This window comes from Aquarana catesbeiana, linkage group LG04, assembly GCF_042186555.1.
Source record: "Aquarana catesbeiana isolate 2022-GZ linkage group LG04, ASM4218655v1, whole genome shotgun sequence".
In the NCBI taxonomy this organism is placed as follows: domain Eukaryota; kingdom Metazoa; phylum Chordata; class Amphibia; order Anura; family Ranidae; genus Aquarana; species Aquarana catesbeiana.
In genome coordinates this window covers 615,888,948-615,912,126 of record NC_133327.1, presented here as the reverse complement: position 1 = coordinate 615,912,126, position 23,179 = coordinate 615,888,948, and the positions used below count along the sequence as shown (strand labels likewise).

The 23,179-nt window shown below is 42.7% G+C and overlaps 1 protein-coding gene across 1 annotated transcript in view; it reads left to right on the top strand.

Annotated features, from left to right (window-relative positions):
- Nucleotides 1–22,449, top strand: part of LOC141140784 (D-beta-hydroxybutyrate dehydrogenase, mitochondrial-like) — a 51,357-nt gene extending 28,908 nt beyond the window's left edge. The window contains exons 3-4 of the mRNA XM_073628281.1: nucleotides 6,469–6,599; nucleotides 22,073–22,449. Coding sequence (XP_073484382.1) covers nucleotides 6,469–6,599; nucleotides 22,073–22,405 — 464 coding nt within the window. The 3' untranslated portion in view covers nucleotides 22,406–22,449. The remainder of the gene's footprint in view (nucleotides 1–6,468; nucleotides 6,600–22,072) is intronic.
- Nucleotides 22,450–23,179: the final 730 nt, after the last annotated feature.

Sequence of the window (23,179 nt, the reverse complement as noted above, 5' to 3'; positions counted from 1 at the left end):
CCATAACAGAATTATGCCAGAAGGCCGTTATTCTGTTTCATTCTGTTCGTTATCTGTTTCGTTATTCAATTTTTCTGTAAACATAACATATTATATTTTATTTTATTATTTTATTTTCAACTTAAAGTTGTGTTCCGGCCGAAATTATACTTTTTAAATAAAAATACCCCTATAATACACAAGCTTAATGTATTCTAGTAAAGTTAGTCTGTAAACTAAGGTCTGTTTTGTTGTTTTATAGCAGTAGTTTGTTATTTTATAAACTTACAGCAGGCCGTGGCCATCTTAAGTGTGGGCATCTGAAGCCAGACTGTATTTCTTCCTGGATCTCATCCTTGCAGATCTCGCACATGCTCAGTGCAGCACAAGCAGTGTAATAGGTTTCAGGTCAGGTTTCCATAGCAACGGCAGTGTCAGAGGATGTTGCTGCCCCTTCCCAGAAGGCATTGCAAACAGGAAATGATGCGATGGGCCACGGCCAGGTAGGAGGAAGTGAAAAATGAATACAGCAGATATACAGTAGGTGCTGAGAAAAAAAATTTAAAAATATCCAATTCGTTTACAGTGCACAGTTTAGTGAGGGATGCTGAAGATTTGTAAAAGTGGGTGGAACTCCACTTTAAATGAGAATTGAGAACAAATTTCCCTAAGTTCTCTCCCTATGGTGTCAGTGCACTGCATGTGCAATAAAACTGTATGTATGTAGATGCGGTTACATACATAGTCATACAGTACTGTGTTTCGGGTATGTGCTGAGACTTCCCAGAACACAGACTAGTCTACAGTCTGGTCTCCAGCAGCGGCGCTCAGCCAATCTCAGCAAGCAATTTCAGAAGAATACATCGCTTTCTGTGATTGACTAAGCGCCGCTGCTGGAGACCAGACTGTAGAGTAGTCTGTGTTCCTGGAAGTCTCCACCCATACCTGGAACACAGTGCAGTGTACTGTATGTATGTAGCCAGCCACAGATACATACAGTTCCGAACATGCAGCGGGCTGACAGCTTAGGGAGAGACATAGTTTGGCCCAACAACAAACTATGTAGTTCAAAAGCTGGAGTTCTCTTTTAAATTGAAGAAGTACAAAAAAAACTGTAGAAGAACTACAATGAACAACCAATGGCACAACTAGACAATTGGAACATAGGGGTTGATTTACTAAAGGCAAATCCAAAAAAGACAAAAATTGTTCCTCCCACCAACCCATGGTGGTCGTCAATGGGTGCTAGTTTCTCAACGTCCATGGCGAATCTCTACATGGGTTGGTGGGAGGAACAATTTTTGTTCTCTCCCAGCAACCTCTTTGCCAGGCAGATTGTATGGTATGGTCGCTGTATCGATGACCTTGTGATGGTGTGGGATGGTGACACTATAGGATTGCATGAATTTTGGAAATGCCTTAATGACAATCAGTTAAATTTGCATTTTTCAATTAAGCATGATGCTTTCAGTATAAACTTTTTAGACATCACCCTGAAGGGCGATCCAACTACGGGTGATGTTTCAACATGCACCTATAAGAAACCATGCTCTGGTAACACTACACTTTTTGCAGCCAGTTGTCATCCATCGCACACCATCAATGCCATCCCTTATGGGGAGTTTATTCGAACCAAGCCAAACTGTTCAACAGACTCAGTCTTTGAGCTGGAATGCAAGGTGATTCATCAGCGCTTGTTGGACCGAGGTTATAACGAATCTGTTATACACCAAGGACCGGAAAGGGTTTTAAGAATGGACAGAGAGGAATTACTGTCAGATAAGCCTAAAACCAAGAGAGAGCATAAAAATAAAAAATAAAGAATAAACCTTACAACTCTAGAAATAGAAGAACGGGCAAACCTATTACATTTGTAACTACATTTTCCCAAGAATATCATCAAATAGTCAGAATAATAAAAAATAATTTGCCAATACTGTATACAGATAAAGATTTAAATGGGATATTGCAAGCAGGTTGCCATTTTTCTAGACGACGTGCGCCCATATTAGGGACTGCACTATCAGTCCCTCTTTTCTCATCTAAACAATGCCAACCCACCTGGCTCTCCTATCCAGGAAGTTACCCTTGTAATACAAAAATGTATGTAATTTACCTGTTCACCTGTATTTCATGCAGCCTCCAATATGTAGGTTGTACCACAAGTCCTTTGAGAGCCCGTATAGGGAACATTACTGTGACATAACTCAAATGCTAGAAATATTTTGAATGCAACACATCACTTTAGGGAATGTCATCAGGGCGATCTTTCCTCATTTCCCTTCAGAGGAATAGAACGGTTGTCTCACTCGCCCAGAGGAGGTGACAGGGAGAGAAGGCTACTGGGGAAAGAAGCATGGTGGATTTTTAGAATAAAAACTAGATCGCCTCAGGGGTTAAAACCTGAGGTGTGATTTGGACTTGCACTTACATTAAGAATGCCTCTCCCCAGAGCCTCCTCTCTCTCTTTTCCCTTCTCTCTTCTGTTTTTTTTTTCTATTTTCACATACCTGGATTATTATTTTCATCTTCTTTATTTAATGTTTTTTTAATTTTATAGTGTGCTTTCTTATGCATATGTCTATACGTGTATGAATGTATGCACGTGTGTGTACATGCGTGTGTGTACATATATTTGCATACAGGGGCGGACTGATAACTCATGGGGCCCCCGGGCAATAGGAGATTATGGGGCCCCCAGGCAATCAGAGATTATGGGGCCACACAGTATACACACACACAGTATACAATCACACAGTATACACATACATGTACACACAGTATACACAGACAGATGTAAAAAAACCCACAGATTTATATATACTGTCCCTGGTTTTACTGAGGGTGGCAACCCTGATGGGGGCCCCTAGTGGCTCAATGGTCAGTCCGCCCCTGTTTGCATATTATCACTACAAGGTGTGTCAAAATTAGTGGCATACACATGGATCACCCTATATGTATTGCAGCTGATTCTCTTTTTTGGATAATTGCCTGCGGTCAATTAAGACAATCAATGGGTGGAGCCTGTGATCTTTAGGGCTACTATTTATTTCAAAGTTTTATGTCTGTAATGTGGTTATGACTAAGGCCTTATAGGCTGAAACGCGTCAACTGAATTAATCTGTGTTTGTTCACTGTGGCTATTCAATAAAATGAAGAAAATTTAAGAGCAACAACCGGAGTGTGGATCATTTTTTCCCACATACTTTCTTCTATGCTACACTTCGAAACTCCTTCACCAGATGCTTCCATTACCTCCATTTGTGCTGGTATCATTTCCCGTGCACGCTGCTTTTTCTCCACATTAAAATAATGCTCTTTAAATTGAGGATCTAGAACTGTTGCAATGCAGTACAGAGGGTTGGAATTGGTGTCTTGAAACCGGTTAACGGCCTCCAGTAGAGTGGTTTTAGCAGTTTTTACGCCATGGTCTGTTTCTACCTCTTTTCCTAGCAGACGCTTCAGTGTACAATCAAGGGAATAACTTCGGCAATGGAAGCATTCGCTGACCTTATTTCTTTTGTTAACTGTTCAAATGGAGATAGAAGAGACAAACTATTTTCAAATAACATCCACTGATGTGCGCTCAGTGTTGCCGGCAGCTCGTAATCTGCAATGTACGCAGCTAAAATATGCTTTTGTTCGAAAAGACTTTGCAGCATATAGTAGGTGCTGTTCCAACGAGTGGCTACATCTTGCTGTAGTTGTTTCGGTGGCATTCAAAACTGTATCTGCAAAGCTTGTAGACCTGGAATAAGCAAGCTGAGAATGCTTAAAGTGACCCACAATTTTTCTTCCTTTTGATACGATATCAGATATGGTGCGCTGACTCAGCAATACCTCATTCACAGTCAATTGTAGCGTGTGTGCCATACATGGTATGCTTTTAAGTTCACTGTCCTCCATTGCTTTTGCCATGTTCCGCGCATTATCTCGGACAATCAAATGCACTTTAGACTTCTCAATGTGCCAAGTGTCAAGCATGGTTTTTAAAGCATCAGATTTTTTACTTATTTATTCTTTATTATTTACATTACAGGAGACCCCAGATATTTCAGTTTTGATTTAGAGGACAGGGAGTTTGCAGTTTCCCTCTTCCCTGCAATGTATTGAACACAGGTATGCTCTATACACAGGGCACTGAGACAGGTGTTTCGTCAGATTAGGCGACCCGTCAGAATGTGTAACGGAAGTGACGTTCCATCACCGCCCTCTTGCTACACCCCACACTCCTCCATAGTAAGGATACACTGAGAAGGGGGAAAACAGACATCTTGTTACACCCACCGGAGTTTTGCATTTTACACTTATTTTTAACAGTAAAGTGAGTTTATATAGTGAAATACAGCACTTACAACTCCGTCTGACTGTTTAGATGTTGAATTTTAAAAGCAGCAAACTTCTGTCAGATTAGCAAACCTTTGAGATGAGCAGGCTTGCCGCTGCTTTTAAAATTCAACATCTAACCAGGGAGATGGAGTTCTAAGTAGTGTATTTCACTATATAAACTCACTTTACTGTTAAAAATAAGTGTAAAATGCAAAACTCTGGTGGGTGTAACAAGATGTCAGCTTTCCCCCTTCTCAGTGTATCCTTACTATGGAGGAGTGCGGGGTGTAGCAAGATGGCGGCGACGGAACGTCACTTCCGTTCCAAAATCTGACGGGTCGCCAAATCTGACGAAACAACGGCTTATCACACTGCCTCCGCTTCCTGGTTTCAGAAGTACACGTTGCCATGGAAACGGAGGCACGTTAAAAGCGTCCACGTTCTCGCTATCAGTTCAGCTGTGCTCTCTTCACCAAGCACAGCCACATACTCAAGGGAAGGAGGGGCTGAGAGAGGGGGGTTTTGCTTGAGTAGTATCCACCCCCTCCAATCTTTCAAAGAGAGAATCAGCCATTATTCGCTCCTTACTGACACTTCAAATGCATGTATCTCACATATTAAAGGACTGAGGGAAAAAGAAAAGCCATGGAAGAATGAAGGTGATGTGTACTGATTTGCCTTTCCCATACTTCCCTATAACACGTCATAATCTATTGTTTCCAATAGGCACACACCAACATGTTGTAAAATATTTTTTGTAACTAATATTTTTATAATGTAATTAAAATCTTCATATTAATGAACTAGTAGAGGGTTCAATATTGATAATTAAAGCACTAAGAACTAAACTGTCTCATCAACATTAAAATGTTAGTGGTAGTCATTGTGACAGCGCTGACCAATCAGAATCCATTTGGTCCATCCTGGAAGCATTGACGGTGAAAAGGGAGAAGTACAGGGATTTAAAATGCCTGGACCGCTGGCGTGGCTGCAGAGGTGCTGACAGCTTGGCAACCTCTTGTTTTAACCTTTTTTTTCTTCATTTCTCCAGTTGCTTCCTGGTTTCTGGCCTAGGCCAAAATGATGTCATACATCCCAGGAGTCTTTATGGGCATTTTTTTTTCTTTCATCTGAAGGAGGGTAGGAGTGGTTTTCTCAGCTAGGCACACCCTCCTGCCTCCATGCCTGAGCTAAGGGCAGAGGGACTCCAGGAAGTAAATGCTACATGAATCATCTGCCCTTTCTCAAAATGGCCACGGCTAGAAATGCTAGGAGTAGGGATGAGCCATGAACATGAATAATCAAAAGTGCTAATTTTAAAGGCTAATATGCAAGTTATTGTCATAAAAAGTGTTTGGGGACCTGGGTCCTGCCCCAGGGGACATGGATCAATGCAAAAAAAAGTTTTAAACGTCATTTTTTTTTTTTTTTTTTGGTTCGGGGTTCCCCTTTGGGGAATTCCCATGCAGTTTTTATCAATGAACTTCTATGTGTATTGTCGGCAATGCAATAGCCGCGTAGTTTTAAATGAGTCTTTTCCTTCAAAATGTCATTTTGCTGTCAGACTGTTCTAAACACGGGAAACATGCGCCCCTTTACAGGCATACTATAGACACCCCCCAGGTACGAAATTTAAAGGGATATTACACTTTTATTGTTTGACTTTAAGCATTATTAAAATCACTGCTCCTGAAAAAACGGCCGTTTTTAAAACTTTTTTTTGCTTTGATCCATGTCCCCTGGGGCAGGACCTGGGTCCCCAAACACTTTTTATGACAATAACTTGCATATTAGCCTTTAAAATTAGCACTTTTGATTTCTCCCATAGACTTTTAAAGGGTGTTCTGCGGCATTCGAATTTGCCGCGAACACCCCAAATTGTTCGCTGTTCGGCGAACTTGCGAACAGCCAATGTTCGAGTCGAACATGAGTTCGACTCGAACTCGAAGCTCATCCCTAGCTAGGAGGCATTTTTTCTCCGTAAAATAAAGTATGTGAAGAAGTGTGTTTTTTAATATTTGCTTTTGCATTTGTTAGTTGTTTCTTCAAAATGAAAACCCTGTAAGTGGACAATTTAAAAATAAGTAAAAACTACTGACAGGCAAGAAGAAAAATAAGACTACCAATGTAATCCTTTGTTTTACTTGTCTGTATTTACAGGACGTATGGTGTTTATGTCGAGTATAAGCAGTTATTTGAGTGCGATGAATGGCATATATGCCATGACAAAAGCTGCTATGGAGAAATTTGGTGATTCTCTGCGACTAGATATGATGCAGAATGGAGTGAAGGTAAGATATATATTTTTTAATTTAGACCTACCAACAAGCTTCAAGGTCTGTTCTGTGTGTATGTAACCGTATATACTGTGCATGTGTGCATGTATTTATATATATATATATATATATATATATATATATATATATATATATATATATATATTCCTGGCAAGGCCACACCCCTTCCTGTTTAATATCCACCCTGTCATCTGTAAAAAAAATTCCGATCGTGTGTACACAAATCCGACGGACAAAGTGCCACGCATGCTCAGAATAAATAAAGAGATGAAAGCTATTGGCCACTGCCCCGTTTATAGTCCCGACTTACGTGTTTTACGTCACCGCGTTTAGAACGATCGGATTTTCCGACAACTTTGTGTGACCGTGTGTATGCAAGACAAGTTTGAGCCAACATCCGTAGGAAAAAATCCTAGGATTTTGTTGTCGGAATGTCCGATCAATGTCCGACCGTGTGTACGGGGCATTAGATGTGATGGCTGCATTGGTTTCCTTTTTAGGCTTTAGTTTTTCTATTTATCTATCTGGTGTGTTTCAAAAGAACATGCTGTCCTGAAGATATAAAAGTTATAGGGATGAGACAAACCATTTACTACTGACAGGGGTGATTACAGTGATCAGGGATGCTTACAATGATTGTATTTATTTATGTAAAACCTTTATCCCAAAGGGAAAAAACTGTTGCTGTAACTACTTGTGGAAGTGCAGTGTGAGCTGGGGTTTAGCCTCAGTATGTTAGTATATCTAAATCTGCTAGGCCATCTAACACTAACCTCCCTTCAGAATGACAATGCTGCTGTCCAAAATTGCCCCCTGTGCTCCTTCATCCAGAATGGGGGCACTCTAATAAAGAAGGTGTGTTACTGGCCAGATCACCAGGTGAAAACAGAGGGGAAAAAAAGCCTACAAAAGAAAACTAATGCAGCCACACAGCATGGGAAAGACACATATAGGGAGAGGTAAAATTGCTGCACCCGACTGATATATTTGGGAAAGTTCCCCCAGACGGGTTTTCTAGCAGTGATGTAGATTAATAATAAGTGATTTGAGAAATAATTCTGTATTTAAAATTTTTATTGTGGCCACACAGGGAGGGCTTTCAGATGCAAACTGTACACTCTTGACATTTGTGATCACTCTGATTGGTCATCGCAGGGATCACAAGGTACAGAGCCGCTTGATTGGCTCTAAACACTGTGTATGTTATCCAAACTGTCCAATGATGACTTGGATGGCAGCTATTTCTGCACCACAAAGATGCATGAAACCGACTCTCCACTGTACCATAATTTTTTAGATACATTTTGGCATTGGTACATGTTCCTCATGGCATTGCCTGGCTTCTCATGCCTTTTTTGACAATAGTTTGCCTATTAATCTTAAGAAAATTCCTTCAATTTCGATAGGATTTGATACTAAGTTCAGATTATTTGAATTTTTGGATTTTAAAAAAAGGTTTGCTGAACCCTATGTGGATCAAACCTAGGCAGATTCAATCATTGCTAATTTTTTCCACTATGGAGAGATTTCCTCTCACTTCCGCTTAAGTATGCAGGACAGGAAGTAAAGGGAAATTTCCCCAATGTAATACAGATGGTAAAAAAAAAATGTATCAAATACTTAGTGTAATTTTTCTTTCCTGGTGTCAATCCATGGCAGCATAAATGTGATAGTAGCCCCGCTCCTTTTGCCCACATGACCATTGCGAATCTATAAAGTGTTAACGCTCACACAACAGCTCAATCCATGTACATTGATAGGAATGAACTGGGTGGGTTCACTATGCTGCCATGGATTGGCGCCAGGAATGGAAAATTACAGTAAGTATTTAATACATTTTCCATTTTCCTGGCACCAGCTACCAGGATGGGAAGCTTAAGAAAAATCCTATCTTATAGGAGAGTACATCACCACCTTCCCGTCAAAGACAGCTGTAGTGAGGACTACTGAGTCCAACAGTAGTGCTGAAACAACGCAATATAAGAGGACCTGATTGACTGTCCTCCCTATCGTGTTGGTTGACATCTCCGCATAAGATGCCCACAATGTTCTCGGTGACCAGATACTGCTGTTCATAGGTACAGCAAGTGCTTCCAGGGGGCTGGAGCCCAGTCATATAGTGAGCCCTTAGCATTAACCTTGGAATCTGCAAGACGATTGTGCACTGAAGCCTTCTACTATTGTTGGTTTCTAAGAACTAAGTATAGCTGTTATGGCTAGCTAAAAGATTCTTCGCAAGTGTGTTATCTTTGATTTAGATGTATTGAAGGAGTGTTTCACCTAAAGTTGGTCAAAGCAATCCCACAATGGGATAGGCAAACAAATGCCCACAGGTTCTTGATGTAACAAAACAGCAAAGCTGTCAACTGCTTGCAGCTCATAGTGCCTGCTCAAGCGTTCTTATACTAGAAGCTGGCTTCAGATGAGGCTGAATGTTCACCTGTTAAAAAAAAAATTGAGTGCCATCTATGATACCTTCCCCATCCGCATCCAAATCCACAGGACTGACCTCCAGGATGCACCCCCTCCCTCAAGGGCGCACACTCTGGAAAGATCACAGATCAGAGGAAGCTGATTGTCTGTAATGGAGTTTTCACAGAGGCGCTTATATCATATATGTCTTGTGAGAGTATAATTGGTGGAGGTATCACTTGATTCCTTCACACTTGGTGGAACATCATTTTCTTTTCAAGGTTACCATTGTTGATATGCGTGTGGAATATCTTATTCTGGTGAATGCATAGCAAGACTGGAGTTCAAGCACACGCTGACATTTCTGCGCGTGGTGGATATTTTTTAAATACAACTTATCTCACTATTGAATCATTGTTTGTATTCATTTATTTCTTTGACGTTTATGTTTATATGTTTTGAAGTAAGTGCTGCACTTGTGTTTAAAGTGGTTATAAACTCTGTTACACCACTTGTTCCTATAGGTAAGCCTATAATAAGGTTTACCTGTAGGTACTGTGAATATCTCCTTACAGTACCGGACCTTCAGAGCCCATGCCAGAAACAGTGTGTCTCGCGCACATGCGTGGGAGTGACGTCATTGCGGCTCCAGCTACTCACAGCGCTGGAGCCCATGGACCTGGAAGTAACACCGGGGGGGGAGGTCAGCCGCTGGGGAAAGATGTCAGCCACTGGAAGGGCTTTGTTCTAAGGTATTTCATAATGTGCTAGTATGCAATGCCGTTGTCTTACAGGTTTTTTTTTTTTTTTATTCTTCAGCGGTTTACAACCGCTTTAACACCCTGAAAGCCTGCTACAAAAAGCCAGCACAGACGGGAAAAAGCACCACGAACAGCACCTCACTGTTCTTCTAGCAAGTGCACTAATCCAGCTACAATCACCTAAAGCCTCTGGTAGCACACAGGGAAAGTGAGTATAGAAACCTAGGTCACAGCTCTTGCCGGACTGAAAAACAGTAGTCTGCAGCCAAAAGCTCAGGAAGCACTCATAGATTTAGTAGAGTGCATTTTGTCAGGGCAGGATGGAACCTGAACCCTAGACTATGGGTTTGGATGATGGTCTGTGAGTTGACTTGACACGATGGAGCTAGAAATCAGAGCATCTGTACAGGGTCCATCTTGAAAAAAGAGGAATTTAAAGGCTGAGAGATAAACTTAACATCCCAGCAACATCCAACCATGAGATGGAAGCTTACTTGGATGAACTGGAGGTAGACCAAAGAATTGAATAAGGATGTCCTGTTTCAGGAAACAGATACACATTACCCCAAGCAAGATGGAGAACTGGGTCCCAACAACCATGTCTTTACCCATAAAGGGTTTCCTGCCAAATAAGGCCACCAGTCCAGTTATCTGACCAAGGTTAAGCTGTGAGTGATCTACTTCAGATCCCACAAAGTCACATAGGCAGCAACATTAAGAACTAAAATCTGACCTAAGCCCAACTGCAGGAGAGGACTTTTCCAATGAAGAAACTCCTTGGCAGAAAGTCCTGAAGTTTACACCAAGATAAGTATGCATCACATGTCTAGCAATAGATTTAGCAAGAAGAAGTAGACCTCCCAGCTTAGCATCAAGTGATTCCTCAACTCCATGCTGCCCTGTCTCTCAGAACGTGAGCTTCAATCATTGAAATTTCAAAGGCAGTTTGAAGCTGGAAGGGCTAAAAACATTTCTTGGGAACATATGATCTTGATCCAGTACATCCCTTGGAGCCACTATCTGTCATTCCTTTAGGTTGACATAACACATCTGCCAAGATCAGTCTGAAACAATGAGGAACACTAGAATGCCTTCCAAACCAAACATGCAAGACAAATAAGGGAAGGACATACTGATCCCATTGAGTCACTGGAGCATCCACTATATCCATCAGAGGACCACTTTCCCTGAGCCTAAACTAATCTTTAGTTTGAACCTAAGGGCCAGGTAGTCAACCTCTGAAGTTGTGACACGCCTCCATGAAAAACTTGCGTCTAAACCCACCCCCTTAGAGCTTCAAGATGCATACAGTATCTCATAAAAGTGAGTACACCCCTCACATTTTTGTAAATATTTTTTTAAATCTTTTCATGTGACAACATTGAAGAAATTACATTTTACTACAATGTAAAGTAGTGAGTCTACAGCTTGTATAACAGTGTAAATTTGCTGTCCCCTCAAAATAACTCAACACACAGCCATTAATGTCTAAACCGCTGGCTACAAAAGTGAGTACACCCCTAAGTGAAAATGTACGGGCCACCACTGACTGGAGTCCTCTTCCACTCCTCCATGACAACATTACGGAGCTGGTGGATGTTAGAGACCTTGCGCTCATCCACCTTCCGTTTGAGGATACCCCGCAGATGCTCAATAGGGTTAGGTCTGGAAACATGCTTGGCCAGTCCATCACCTTTACCCTCAGCTTCTTTAGCAAGGCAGTGGTCATCTTGGAGGTGTGTTTGGGGTCGTTATCATGTTGGAATACTGCCCTGCGGCCCAGTCCCCGAAAGGAGGGGGTCATGCTCTGCTTCAGTATGTCACAGTACATGTTGGGATTTATAGTTCCCTCAATGAACTGTAGCTCCCCAGTGCCAGCAGTAGTTATGCAGCCCCAGACCATGACACTCCCACCACAATGCTTGACTGTAGGCAAGACACACTTGTCTTTGTACTCCTCATCTGGTTGCTGCCACACATGCTTGACACAATCTGAACCACAGGGCCGGTACAAGGCAGGGGCGGAAGGGGCATATGCCCTGGGCGGTACAATTTGCTGGAGGAGGGGGGGCGCACTCGCAGGTGTCACTCTATACACACTAGCCAGAGCTGCTGCCTGTACCTGTAAAACTGTCTGTAAGTGTGCCGAGTGCACTCCTGCACTTGGCAGTGCCGGCACAACAAGTCCTTCACCTCCCTTCTCGCTGTGCTTCACTTTGCACCCCCTATGGAGGAGCCGCGTTAGTCCTGGCCCGTCACTGCGACCTAGAGGAGCCGATGAGCCTGGCTCTAGCTGGAACCTGGAAACAGTGTGTGACAGTGCTTGTTCTTTTGTATTAAAATAAGTAAGCAGAATAGCAGATATAACTGGTAGACTACATCCACCACAAGAATATAATCATATGCACAAGTGATTTTGGGGTAGTTGGATTCAAGGTCTTGACCCCACACCAGTTTATTCACTTAGGGCATATGTAAAGAACACCCTCTTGTGTTTCTTGCCACAGTTAATCTCAGATTGCCAAATACATCGGGCAAGTCAGTTGCTGGGGTGTGAGCTCCTGGAAGAGGAAATCAGTATCATACTGTACTGTATAAGTGTTAGTAATGCATGTTGAAGCAAGAAAACTCTATTAAAAATTGCTTAAAGTTTATATGTAATATCATCTGTAGTTAGTTTAAGCACCACAAGTCAGGTCAAATTCATCTTGGTTTTCTTCCAAGAAATAACATAATGCCTTAGCCTGCAAGAGAGTAACAGTAACAAGTGACATACGCAGGAAGTCTGAATACACCTTAGTTCACCAGGAAGTGCCTTTGGTAAAATTAAAAAATTGCACTCATTACCTGAATATTGTCAGCTATGTAAACTACACACCGAGACACAAAACGGTTCTAGCGCACAAATTTAAATCATATAACACAAACAATGAAAAATTATTATATTACAAATATAAGTCCAAAGGGAAAGTCCATAAAAACATGAAAAGTTCATATGATGGTAGTGTCATCCGTCTCTCCTTCCTGCGGGATCTGGGACAGGTCCCATCAGCAGAACATGTAAACAGCAAAAAATAAAGAAAGAGGGAGAGAGAGCGCCATTACCTATGTGTAGTAATTTTTAAAACTGAATACAAATGAAAATTATATATTGCACTCACATGTAAAATGAACATATGAGCACATTTGTCAAGTGTCCAGTAGGTGGCGGTATACCAGGTGGTCAGTGGTGTTACAGCAGGCTACTGTAGGTGGGAGTGATGTCAGCAGGGCCAGGACACGGGGTGGGCGAAAGGGACAGTTGCCCTGGGTGCAATGGTTTGCTGTAGAGATGGGGGCACCTTGCTTCTGTTGCAAGGCTGACAGGAGTAGTGACAGCGGCAGTGATTTAACAAGCGACTGCTGGGTGTAGGATCCCCTAAACTTGCACATCACCGGGGGGGGGGCGCAGTTTGGGGACTTTGCCCTGGGTGCTGGATGACCTGGTCCTGGCACTGCTGAACCAAATACGTTTATCTTGGTCTCCTCATCAGACCACAGGACATGGTTACAGTAATCCATGTCCTTAGTCTGCTTGTCTTCAGCAAAATGCGGGCTTTCTTGTGCATCATCTTTAGAAGAGGCTTCCTTCTGGGACGACAGCCATGCAGACCAATTTGATGCAGTGTGTGGCATATGGTCTGAGCACTGACAGGCTGACCCCTTCAACCTCTGCAGCAATGCTGGCAGCACTCATACGTCTATTTCCCAAAGACAACCTCTGGATATGACGCTGAGCATGTGCACTCAACTTCTTTGGTCGACCATGGCGAGGCCTGTTCTGAGTGGAACCTGTCCTGTTAAACCGCTGTATGGTCTTGGCTACCGTGCTGCAGCTCAGTTTCAGGGTCTTATGTAGAGCAACTATTCTTTTTTTCAGATCCTCAGAGAGTTCTTTGCCATATCTTTATAAATGACATAGGGTCTGAGATTAAAAGTAACATTTTTGTCTTTGCAGATGACACTAAGCTATTCAGTGCGATAACATCCTTAAAGGATGTCTCCAATTTACAAGCTGACCTCAATGCACTGTCTAATTGGGCAACTAAGTGGCAAATGAGGTTTAATGTTGATAAATGTAAAGTTATGCCGCGGTTTCCAAAGTGAGCAAAGTCCTTTCTTGTATTAAGAGAGGTAATGACTCCAGAGAGAGAGATATCATTTTGCCCCTGTACAAATCATTAGTAAGACCTCATCTGGAATATGCAGTTCAGTTTTGGGCACCAGTTCACAAAAAAGGATATCGGGGAACTGGAGAAAGTGCAGAGAAGGGCAACCAAACTGATAAGAGGCATGGAGGAGCTCAGTTATAAGGAAAGATTAGAGGAACTGAATATATTCCCTCTTGAGAAGAGATTAAGGGGGGATATGATCAACATGCACAAATACATAAGTGGTCCATATGGTGAACTTGGTGTTGAGTTATTTACTCTAAGGTCCTCACAGAGGACAAGGGGACACTCTACATCTAGAGGAAAAAAGATTTAATCTCCAAATACGGAGAGGTTTCTTCACAATAAGAGCTGTGAAAATGTGGAATAGACTCCCTCCAGAGATGTTCTGGCCAGCTCAGTAGATTGCTTTAAAAAAGGCCTGGATTCTTTCCTAAATGTACATAATATAACTGGGTACTAACCTACAGTGGGGCAAAAAAGTATTTAGTCAGCCACCAATTGTGCAAGTTCTCCGACTTAAAAAGATGAGAGAGGCCTGTAATTGTCTACCTCAACTATGAGAGACAAAATGTGGAAACAAATCCAGACAATCACATTGTCTGATTTTTGAAAGAATGTATTTGCAAATTATGGTGGAAAATAAGTATTTTGTCAATATCAAAAGTTCATCTCGATACTTTGTTATATATCCTTTGTTGGCAATGACAGAGGTCAAACGTTTTCTGTAAGTCTTCACAAGGTTGTCACACACTGTTGCTGGTATGTTGGTATGTTGGCCCATTCCTCCATGCAGATCTCCTCTAGAGCAGTGATGTTTTGGGGCTGTCCCTGGGCAACATGGACTTTCAACTCCCTTCAAAGGTTTTCTATGGGGTTGAGATCTGGAGACTGGCTAGGCCACTCCAGGACCTTGAAATGCTTCTTACGAAGCCACTCTTTTGTTGCCCGGGCGGTGTGTTTGGGATCATTGTCATGTTGATAGACCCAGCCAGGTTTCATCTTCAATGCCCTTGCTGATGGGAGGAGGTTTGCACTCAAAATCTCACGATACATGGCCCCATTCATTCTTTCATGTACACAGATCAGTCGTCCTGTTCCCTTTGCAGAGAAACAGCCCCAAAACATGATGTTGCCACCCCCATGCTTCACAGTAGGTATAGTGTTCTTTGGTTGCAAATCAGCATTCTCTCTCCTCCAAACACGACGAGTTGTGTTTCTACCAAACAGTTCTACTCTGGTTTCATCTGACCATATGACATTCTTCCAATCCTCTTCTGGATCATCCAAATGCTCTCTAGCAAACCTCAGACGGGCCCGGACATGTACTGGCTTAAGCAGGGGGACACGTCTGGCACTGCAGGATCTGAGTCCCTGGTGGCGTAGTGTGTTACTGATGGTAGCCTTTGTTACGTTGGTCCCAGCTCTCTGCAGGTCATTCACTAGGTCCCCCCATGTGGTTCTGGGATTTTTGCTCACCGTTCTTGTGATCATTTTGACCCCACGGGGTGAGATCTTGCGTGGAGCCCCAGATCGAGGGAGATTATCAGTGGTCTTGTATGTCTTCCATTTTCTAATTATTGCTCCCACAGTTGATTTCTTCACACCAAGCTGCTTGCCTATTGCAGATTCAGTCTTCCCAGCCTGGTGCAGGTCTACAATTTTGTTTCTGGTGTCCTTCGATAGCTCTTTGGTCTTCACCATAGTGGAGTTTGGAGTGTGACTGTTTGAGGTTGTGGACAGGTGTCTTTTACACCGATAACAAGTTCAAACAGGTGCCATTAATACAGGTAATGAGTTTGAGGACAGAGGAGCCTCTTAAAGGATAAGATACAGGTCTTTGAGAGCCAGAAATCTTGCTTGTTTGTAGGTGACCAAATACTTATTTTCCACCATAATTTGCAAATAAATTCTTTCAAAAATCAGACAATGTGATTGTCTGGATTTGTTTCCACATTTTGTCTCTTATAGTTGAGGTATACCTATGATGACAGAAATAATAAAATTGAAAAGGGCCTCTGCGCTACTAGTCAATAAATGTGCCGACGTGTGATTTCCCTATAGTGTATTGCTGCAAAACGTATAGTGTACACAACCACCACAAAATTAGGAATAAAGTGAATAAATGATTTCGCGCAAAACACAGGGAAAATATAAAAATATATATATATATATATATATATAAAAAATGTGTCATATGTGTGACGTGTAATACATACTAGGTCACCACATGATGCTGATAGATAAATGCATCCGATGAATAAAATAAACAAAATGTCCAATAGTGAAAACAAGTGTCATACATAGATCATAACATGATGGTGGATAAGTAAAAATCAAAAGTTTGTTGGTGAAAATGAATAGAGCAGGAAATATAACATCAACGGTGCTAATAATTAATAGTGAAAGTTCTTTTAATGCTTAATATTAAAAATGTGAAAAAGTATCCGTGCAGAAATCTTCATGCATCCGTGCTCACAGTGCCCTTACCTTAAGGGGCTTAAATAAAAGCCCTGTAGAAAGTGCTGAGTGCCGATGGAGATGACTGTTCTGGATGCTGTTGGCTAGTAGTGGCTAGCTTGCAGTAGATGAATGTCCTTGGTAAATCCTCATGGAGCTTGGTTCAGGGTTCCGGACATGATGCCAAGAAGAAAGAGAAGGGAAAACTAGGGGGCCTCCAATAGTGTAGTAAAAAATTTATTGGAATAAAAAATACGTTGGAATAAAAAGCACACACTTTGCATACAGTGCAATGGCACAGCGTGAGGCGGCTCACCGCCGTCACCTAGTGCGATATTTCCGGTCCACTGTGTCAACAACCGGGTCAAAGGGTGTCGACTGCTGGGTGCAATGGCTTGCTGGGATTCTATTTTCAACCTGACTAACTATGTAACTATGACGTGCCATGTTGAACTTCCAGTGACCAGTATGAGAGAGTGAGAGCGATGACACCAAATTTAACACACTCGCTCCCCATTCACACCTGAGACCTTGTAACACTAACAAGTCACATGACACCTGGGAGGGAAAATGGCTAAATGGGCCCAGTTTGGACATTTTCACTTAGGGGTGTACTCACTTTTGTTGCCAGCAGTTTAGACATTAATGAGTTATTTTGAGGGGACAGCAAATTTACACTGTACAAACTGTACACTCACTACTTTACATTGTAGCAAAGTGTCATTTTTTTCAGTGTTGTCACATAAAAAGATATAATAAAATATTTACAAGAATGTGAGAGGTGTTCCCACTTTTGTGAGATACTGTAACAGGTAATACCCAGTATGGGCTTTTGGACAATGAACTGTTTGACACCACAATTGTAGCAAAAACACCTTGGCCCAGAAACCTTCAGAGGATATGTGGAGGCCACAAGTGGAGAAAAGACTCTTCCTAACAATAAAAGGGCTGAAAAGACCTTGCAATCTGTACTCTAGGCTTCTTCCTCTGGTAATGACAGGTGTTAAACCTCAGCAGCATCATGATGCTGCTGTCCTTGGCTGTCTCAAGGAGATGCTGTCCCTGGAAGGCCATGAAGGCTACTTCCCCCGACTGAGGAAATTCTGTAGAAGGTTTCTTACCTAGATCCTCCTCTGGTTTCTTATCTCACTCTTCTGGTTCTCCTCTATTCATGGTAAGTTTACCTGCCTTAAAGAAAATGTCCAGCAGGGGCCTCAGACTGAATATAAAGTACCAGCTTATCCTTTCTCTCTTTCCTTGCCTGTAGAAGCTGACGGGAGGCTTTATGCAGTTGGTAGCAACAGCATTGGAATGCAGCTTGAGTTATTCAAAATTACTTAGCTATGGTAATTTCACCCAGGGCTAACAGCAATCCTTTGCAGCGATAAATAGCGGGCAGGAGAGCCTCTGTCTACACCTTTAAGGCAGTCTTGACAAACTCTTTGTTTTGTGAAAGCAGCTTCACCCAGGGGTCACAGAAATTCTTTGTAGCTATGAATATTAGACAGAAGAGCTTCTGTCTACCTCTTCAAGGCAGTCTTGACACACTGTTTATTTTGTAAAGGCAACTTCACACAGAGCTCACAGCAATATTTTGGCAGCTAGGCATAATGGGCAGGTGAGTTTCGGTTTGCCTCTTTAAGGCAGTCCTAACACATTCTTCAGGCCATTGTGATGAAGTTTGCAGTATGGAAGAGGATTTTCTGTTAGTGTGACAGGCCAGGCTCCTTGGGTCGTGGGAGAGACCCGTTAGCACCTGAATGCACCCTTTTAGTAGTAAAATACCTACCTGATCTGAAGACCCTTACCTATAGGAACTATGTGGATCTTTGTTATGCAATGAGATCATAGTGTAGGGCAGCTGCAACACTGACATTTAGTCAAGTATAATATTAATGCAGCACTGAGACATGAACAAGGGCATATCTATATACTAGTTCACAGGAAATGGCACTTGGTGCAGAGTTTGCAGCTATGGGAGTACTGGTATGTAAGCCTAGCATATCTGTAAACTGCTGGGTGTTTAAACCCATGTTCCTCAACTCTTCTTCCTGCTCCAACTCTTGGCAACCTTTTCACTTAGCCCATTTCCAAGATGGCTTCCAGGCAGTCTTGCCCAACTCCAAAATGGGCACTGGGGAAGTGCTTGTCCAAACCAAAGATGGCCCTATCCACTTCATATGTTCAGCATTATCCACAGACATCTCAAGTCTCCTGGAAGGTGCGGGAGATTCCCGCATTTCTGCAGCGGCTCCCGCACACCCGCAAGCGCCTCCCGGGAATGATCGGTACGGCGGGGATCAGCTGTGATCACAATCTCCTTTGTATAGATTTTTAGCTGACTGCTGCTTCTTCTTCTCTCCCTCCCACGGCTGAGGGCTAAAAAGCTATACAGGGAGATCGGTGGTCCCAGCTGTCCCTCCAGCCGTACCGATCATCCCCAGCTGCTCTGTGTACTCCTCCCCCAACCCCATCCATGTCCTTCTCCACCCCCCCCTCTTCCCCCCCGCAGCCGACTCCCCTCCTCTCCTCTCTCACCAGCTGTGGGTGGAACTAGTAATAGGACACAGTGAGCAAGATCACTCCTGTGTCCTGTGATTACTGAGCAGAGTAAACTGTGTTTACTCTCTGCTCAGTTTATGAATGGACAGGAGCCTCTGTCTCCTGTACACACCACTCCTAAAGCGCCCCTGCCCATTGAAATCAATGGGCAGCACCGCTGGCAAAGCGACGCGGGCGGTTTTAACCCTTTTTCAGCCGCTAGCGGGGGTTAAAAGCACCCCGCTAGCGGCCTAATAGCGCCGCTAAAACGATGGTACAGCGCCGCAAAAAATAGCGCCGCTTTACCGGCGACGCCCCCAATGCCCCAGTGTTAAAGTACACTAAAGATATCTGTTTATTGTCATTGCAAGATCTGCATTACTGGTTACCATGAGTTTTAAAATTAGTTCAGGTGTTGTTCACCATGAAAGGATTGCTTACATTTCTATTAGCATAAGAAACACTATGTTTGTGTAGACTTTAATAGTGTACAGTATATGTTATAAATTATCTGCAAGCAACTAGAAAGAATTTGCTAAACCTAATACACTATTAATTAAATCCCTAAGACCCCTTTTACACTGGGGCGGCGGGTCCGTTAGCAGTAAAGCGCCGCTAGTTTTCGTAGCGCTTTACCATCGTTTTAGCTGCACTTTTCGGCCCCTTGCTTTTAACCCCCGCTAGCGGCCGAAGAAAAGGTTAAAACCGCCCATTGTGGGGCGCTTCGGAAACGCTTTACAGACGCTTCAGAAGCGCTGCCCATTCATTCATTCTTTGGGGCAGCGTCCCTACACTGCCCCAAAGATGCCCCTTGCAGGACTATTTTTTACGTCCCGCGGGCGCACCGCCCCAGTGTGAAAGCACTCAGGCTTTCACACTGGGGAGGCATTAGAGGCAGTGTTCAGGCGCTTTAGACCTCTTTCAAGCTGGGGCGCTTTTCAGGCGATTTAGCGTTAAAAATAGCACCTGTAAAGCGCCTGAAAACCGCCTCTCATGCCTCCCCAATGTGAAAGCCTGAGTGTTTTCACACTGGGGCGGTGCGCGTGCAGGACGGGAAAAAAAGTCTTGCAAGCAGCATCTTTGGGGCGGTTTGGGAGTGGTGTATACACCGCTCCCAAAACGTCCTGCCCATTGAAATGAATGGGCAGCGCTACTGCAGTGCCTGCAAAGCGCTTCGGCAGCTCTGCACCATGGGCACTTTTAACCCTTTCTTTGGCTGCTAGCGGGGGTTAAAAGCGTCCCGCTAACGGCCGAAAAGCATCGCTAGTTTTAGCAGCACTTGACCGCTGTTATAATAAACGTTTTACCGCTATACCGCTGACGCCGGCACCGCCCCAGTGTGAAAGTATACCTACAGGCACTATTTTTAGAGCAAAAACGCCTGAAAACTGTCTCAGTGTGAAAGGGGTCCAAGTCATACAGCAAAAAATAATCAACAAATCTATCTATCTAATCAATACTATTTTAAAGAACATAACCAACATATTACAAGAAGCTTAAAAAATAGAACTTCAAGGAAACGGCTACATTGGCTTACACAAATACACATTTATGTACAGTGCGACCTATATGAGGATATGTAATTTTGTTCAGTCTTGTTATCTGTCACAGTAAAGCCTGGTCTGTGACCTTCTTGGAGATTTCACTGGAGCTAAGCAATGAAGCCTGGTCTAGGACCCAGTCCTGCTTGTTACATGATCAGGTTTGGCTCACACCTATGCATGTGGCTGCGGGAATCACATCTGTTCCTGCACCCGAAATCACCCACAGCCAAAGTGCGCTGCTGTTTGGAGACGCACAGGGCTGCCATTCATTTTGAATGGCACCCTCACGCATCTCAGCACACAGCTCATTTGCAGGTGCGGGAATTGCAGGGAAATTGCATGGTCAAAAAGATCATGCTATTTCCCTGAGGCCGTGTTTCTGAAAACTTTTTCTAAAACTTCTTTTTGTAGAAAGGCAGGCACAGCAGCCCATTCATTTGAATGAGCTGCCGTGCTCATGCAAACACAGCCCAAGCCCACACAGAACGCTGATGTGTGAACCTAGGGTAATAAAGGATCAGAATCCCACTCATGGGGTAATCCATGTGCTCCCTACTAACTGGTCTTCAAATTATGTTCCTAGTTTCCCAGTCTGGTTCTTTTGTAAGGACATGAGTCTGATATCAGGACATTTTTTGATACTTGGGCTAGCTGTATGTGGTTGTACATTTAATGATTCTTTTAATGAATATACTGCATAATTGAATTAAAGAATAGCCTGAAAATGACGGATAACTATCATGCTGACCTTCTGGCTTTAGTACTTTCAGTTACTGACCTGGAACAAGTATAAAGATAAGGACTTCTAATGTCTGACTTTCTGATCTGCATGCTTGAACCAGGTAAAGTATAAAACCAAAGGCAGCCAGGAAACTAGAATTTTTAGAAGGAGGTGAGAAAGTGCAGCCCTCATATCTTGATATCACATATCTCTCGTATTTCTTGAGACAGTAATGCTGCGTACACACGGTTGGAATTTCCGACAACAAATGTTCGATGTGAGCTTGTTGTCGGAAATTCTGACTGTGTGTAGGCTCCATCGGACATTTGCTGTCGGAATTTCTGACATCAAAAATTTGAGAGCTGGATCTTAAATTTTCCGACAACAAAATCCGTTGTCGGGAATTCAGATCATGTATACACAATTCCGACGCACAAAATTCCACACATGCTCGGAATCAAGCAGAAGAGCCGCACCGGGTTCTTGACGTTCGGAATTTCCGACAACATTTGTGTGACCGTGTGTATGCAAGACAAGTTTGAGAAATAAATCCACGGTTTTGTTGTCAGAATGTCTGATCATGTGTACGCGGCATTATACTTTACAGATAACAATCCATATACGCTCTTAGAGGAGTGTATACAGTATTCTACTGGCCTCATACATTCTTACATTATAAGTACAGTTTTTTCTTATTCTTTCTTCCATGCACACTTTGAATAATAAAATGCAAACTCCATGCAGATAGAGCTAATGGTTTAAAGTGAACATAAGCTCCAGTGCTGCAAATCTAATCATTTCTGTTCTCTAATTTTAGGTGTGTCTGATAGAGCCCGGTAATTATGCGCAAGCTACAAATATCCAGCCCCGAAAATCTGCTGATGACATCTGGAATTCACTTTCTGCAGATGCAAAGGAAAGCTATAGCAAGGAATATGTGGAGAAAGTCAACAATTTTGTTAATTTATCTCTGTCCAAAGGTAGCAGCAAGGGCCATGAGGTGGTGGATGCTATTGTAGATGCTCTCACCTCGGCTACACCAAAGCCTCGATATTTAGTGGCCTCTATTGCAGAGAAAATATCGGTTTATCTTTACCTTTGGCTTCCAACCTCTCTGTTTGATAAAATCTTATCTCGAGCTTCTGCTTGATGAAATAAAAAAGGCAACGTGTTATGGCCAATATACTTTTTCAAGAGTTCTGTCATAATGTAGGTGTCATTATTTATAAACTACCTCAACTGTTCTAAGCAAGATTTGTAAATAAATGCTACAGCAAAAATATACTTATTCTTAAAAATATGTATATTATATAAGTGTATTCTCCTTCTGGGTGATCAAAACTGTTATTTAGTCATGAAAATGTTACATCACACACCCTTGACTACTGTTGTTCACTGATGGTAGTTAAACTGGGGCTTCAGCCATCCAATGCACTAGGCATCATACCCAACCTCAAACCCCCTCTGCAAAATGTTTTTTTTTGGCTATAGTCAAGTGCCTACATGTAGGATTGTTAGCGTTAGAGAGCATGAGCTGCCCAGGCTAGGGAAAAGGTTAAACTTAGTCTGATGGTTTTCTGGCCTTTTTGGGTTCTGGCCTCCATCCTATCAGCCTATAAATCAGAGTGCAGGCCACGTGGGAAAAAGAAAGGGGGTCCAGACCAGCTGAAGATGTAACCTGGAATATCTACAACCAACATCACCCCACAGGAGCCTACCTACCAAGGATTTGGCCAACGTGAACTTCTACCCATAAAGATATGCCTGGGCAGCTGAAGAATAGACGGTTAGGGACTTGAACATTTGTGAACTGTTCTGTCACAATGTCTAAGTAAAGTTCTGTTAACTGTTGCTGAGCCTGGTCTGAAGTTATCCAAAGGGGTGCATGGTGGTACATGGTATATCAGAAGAACAGGGCCTGTAA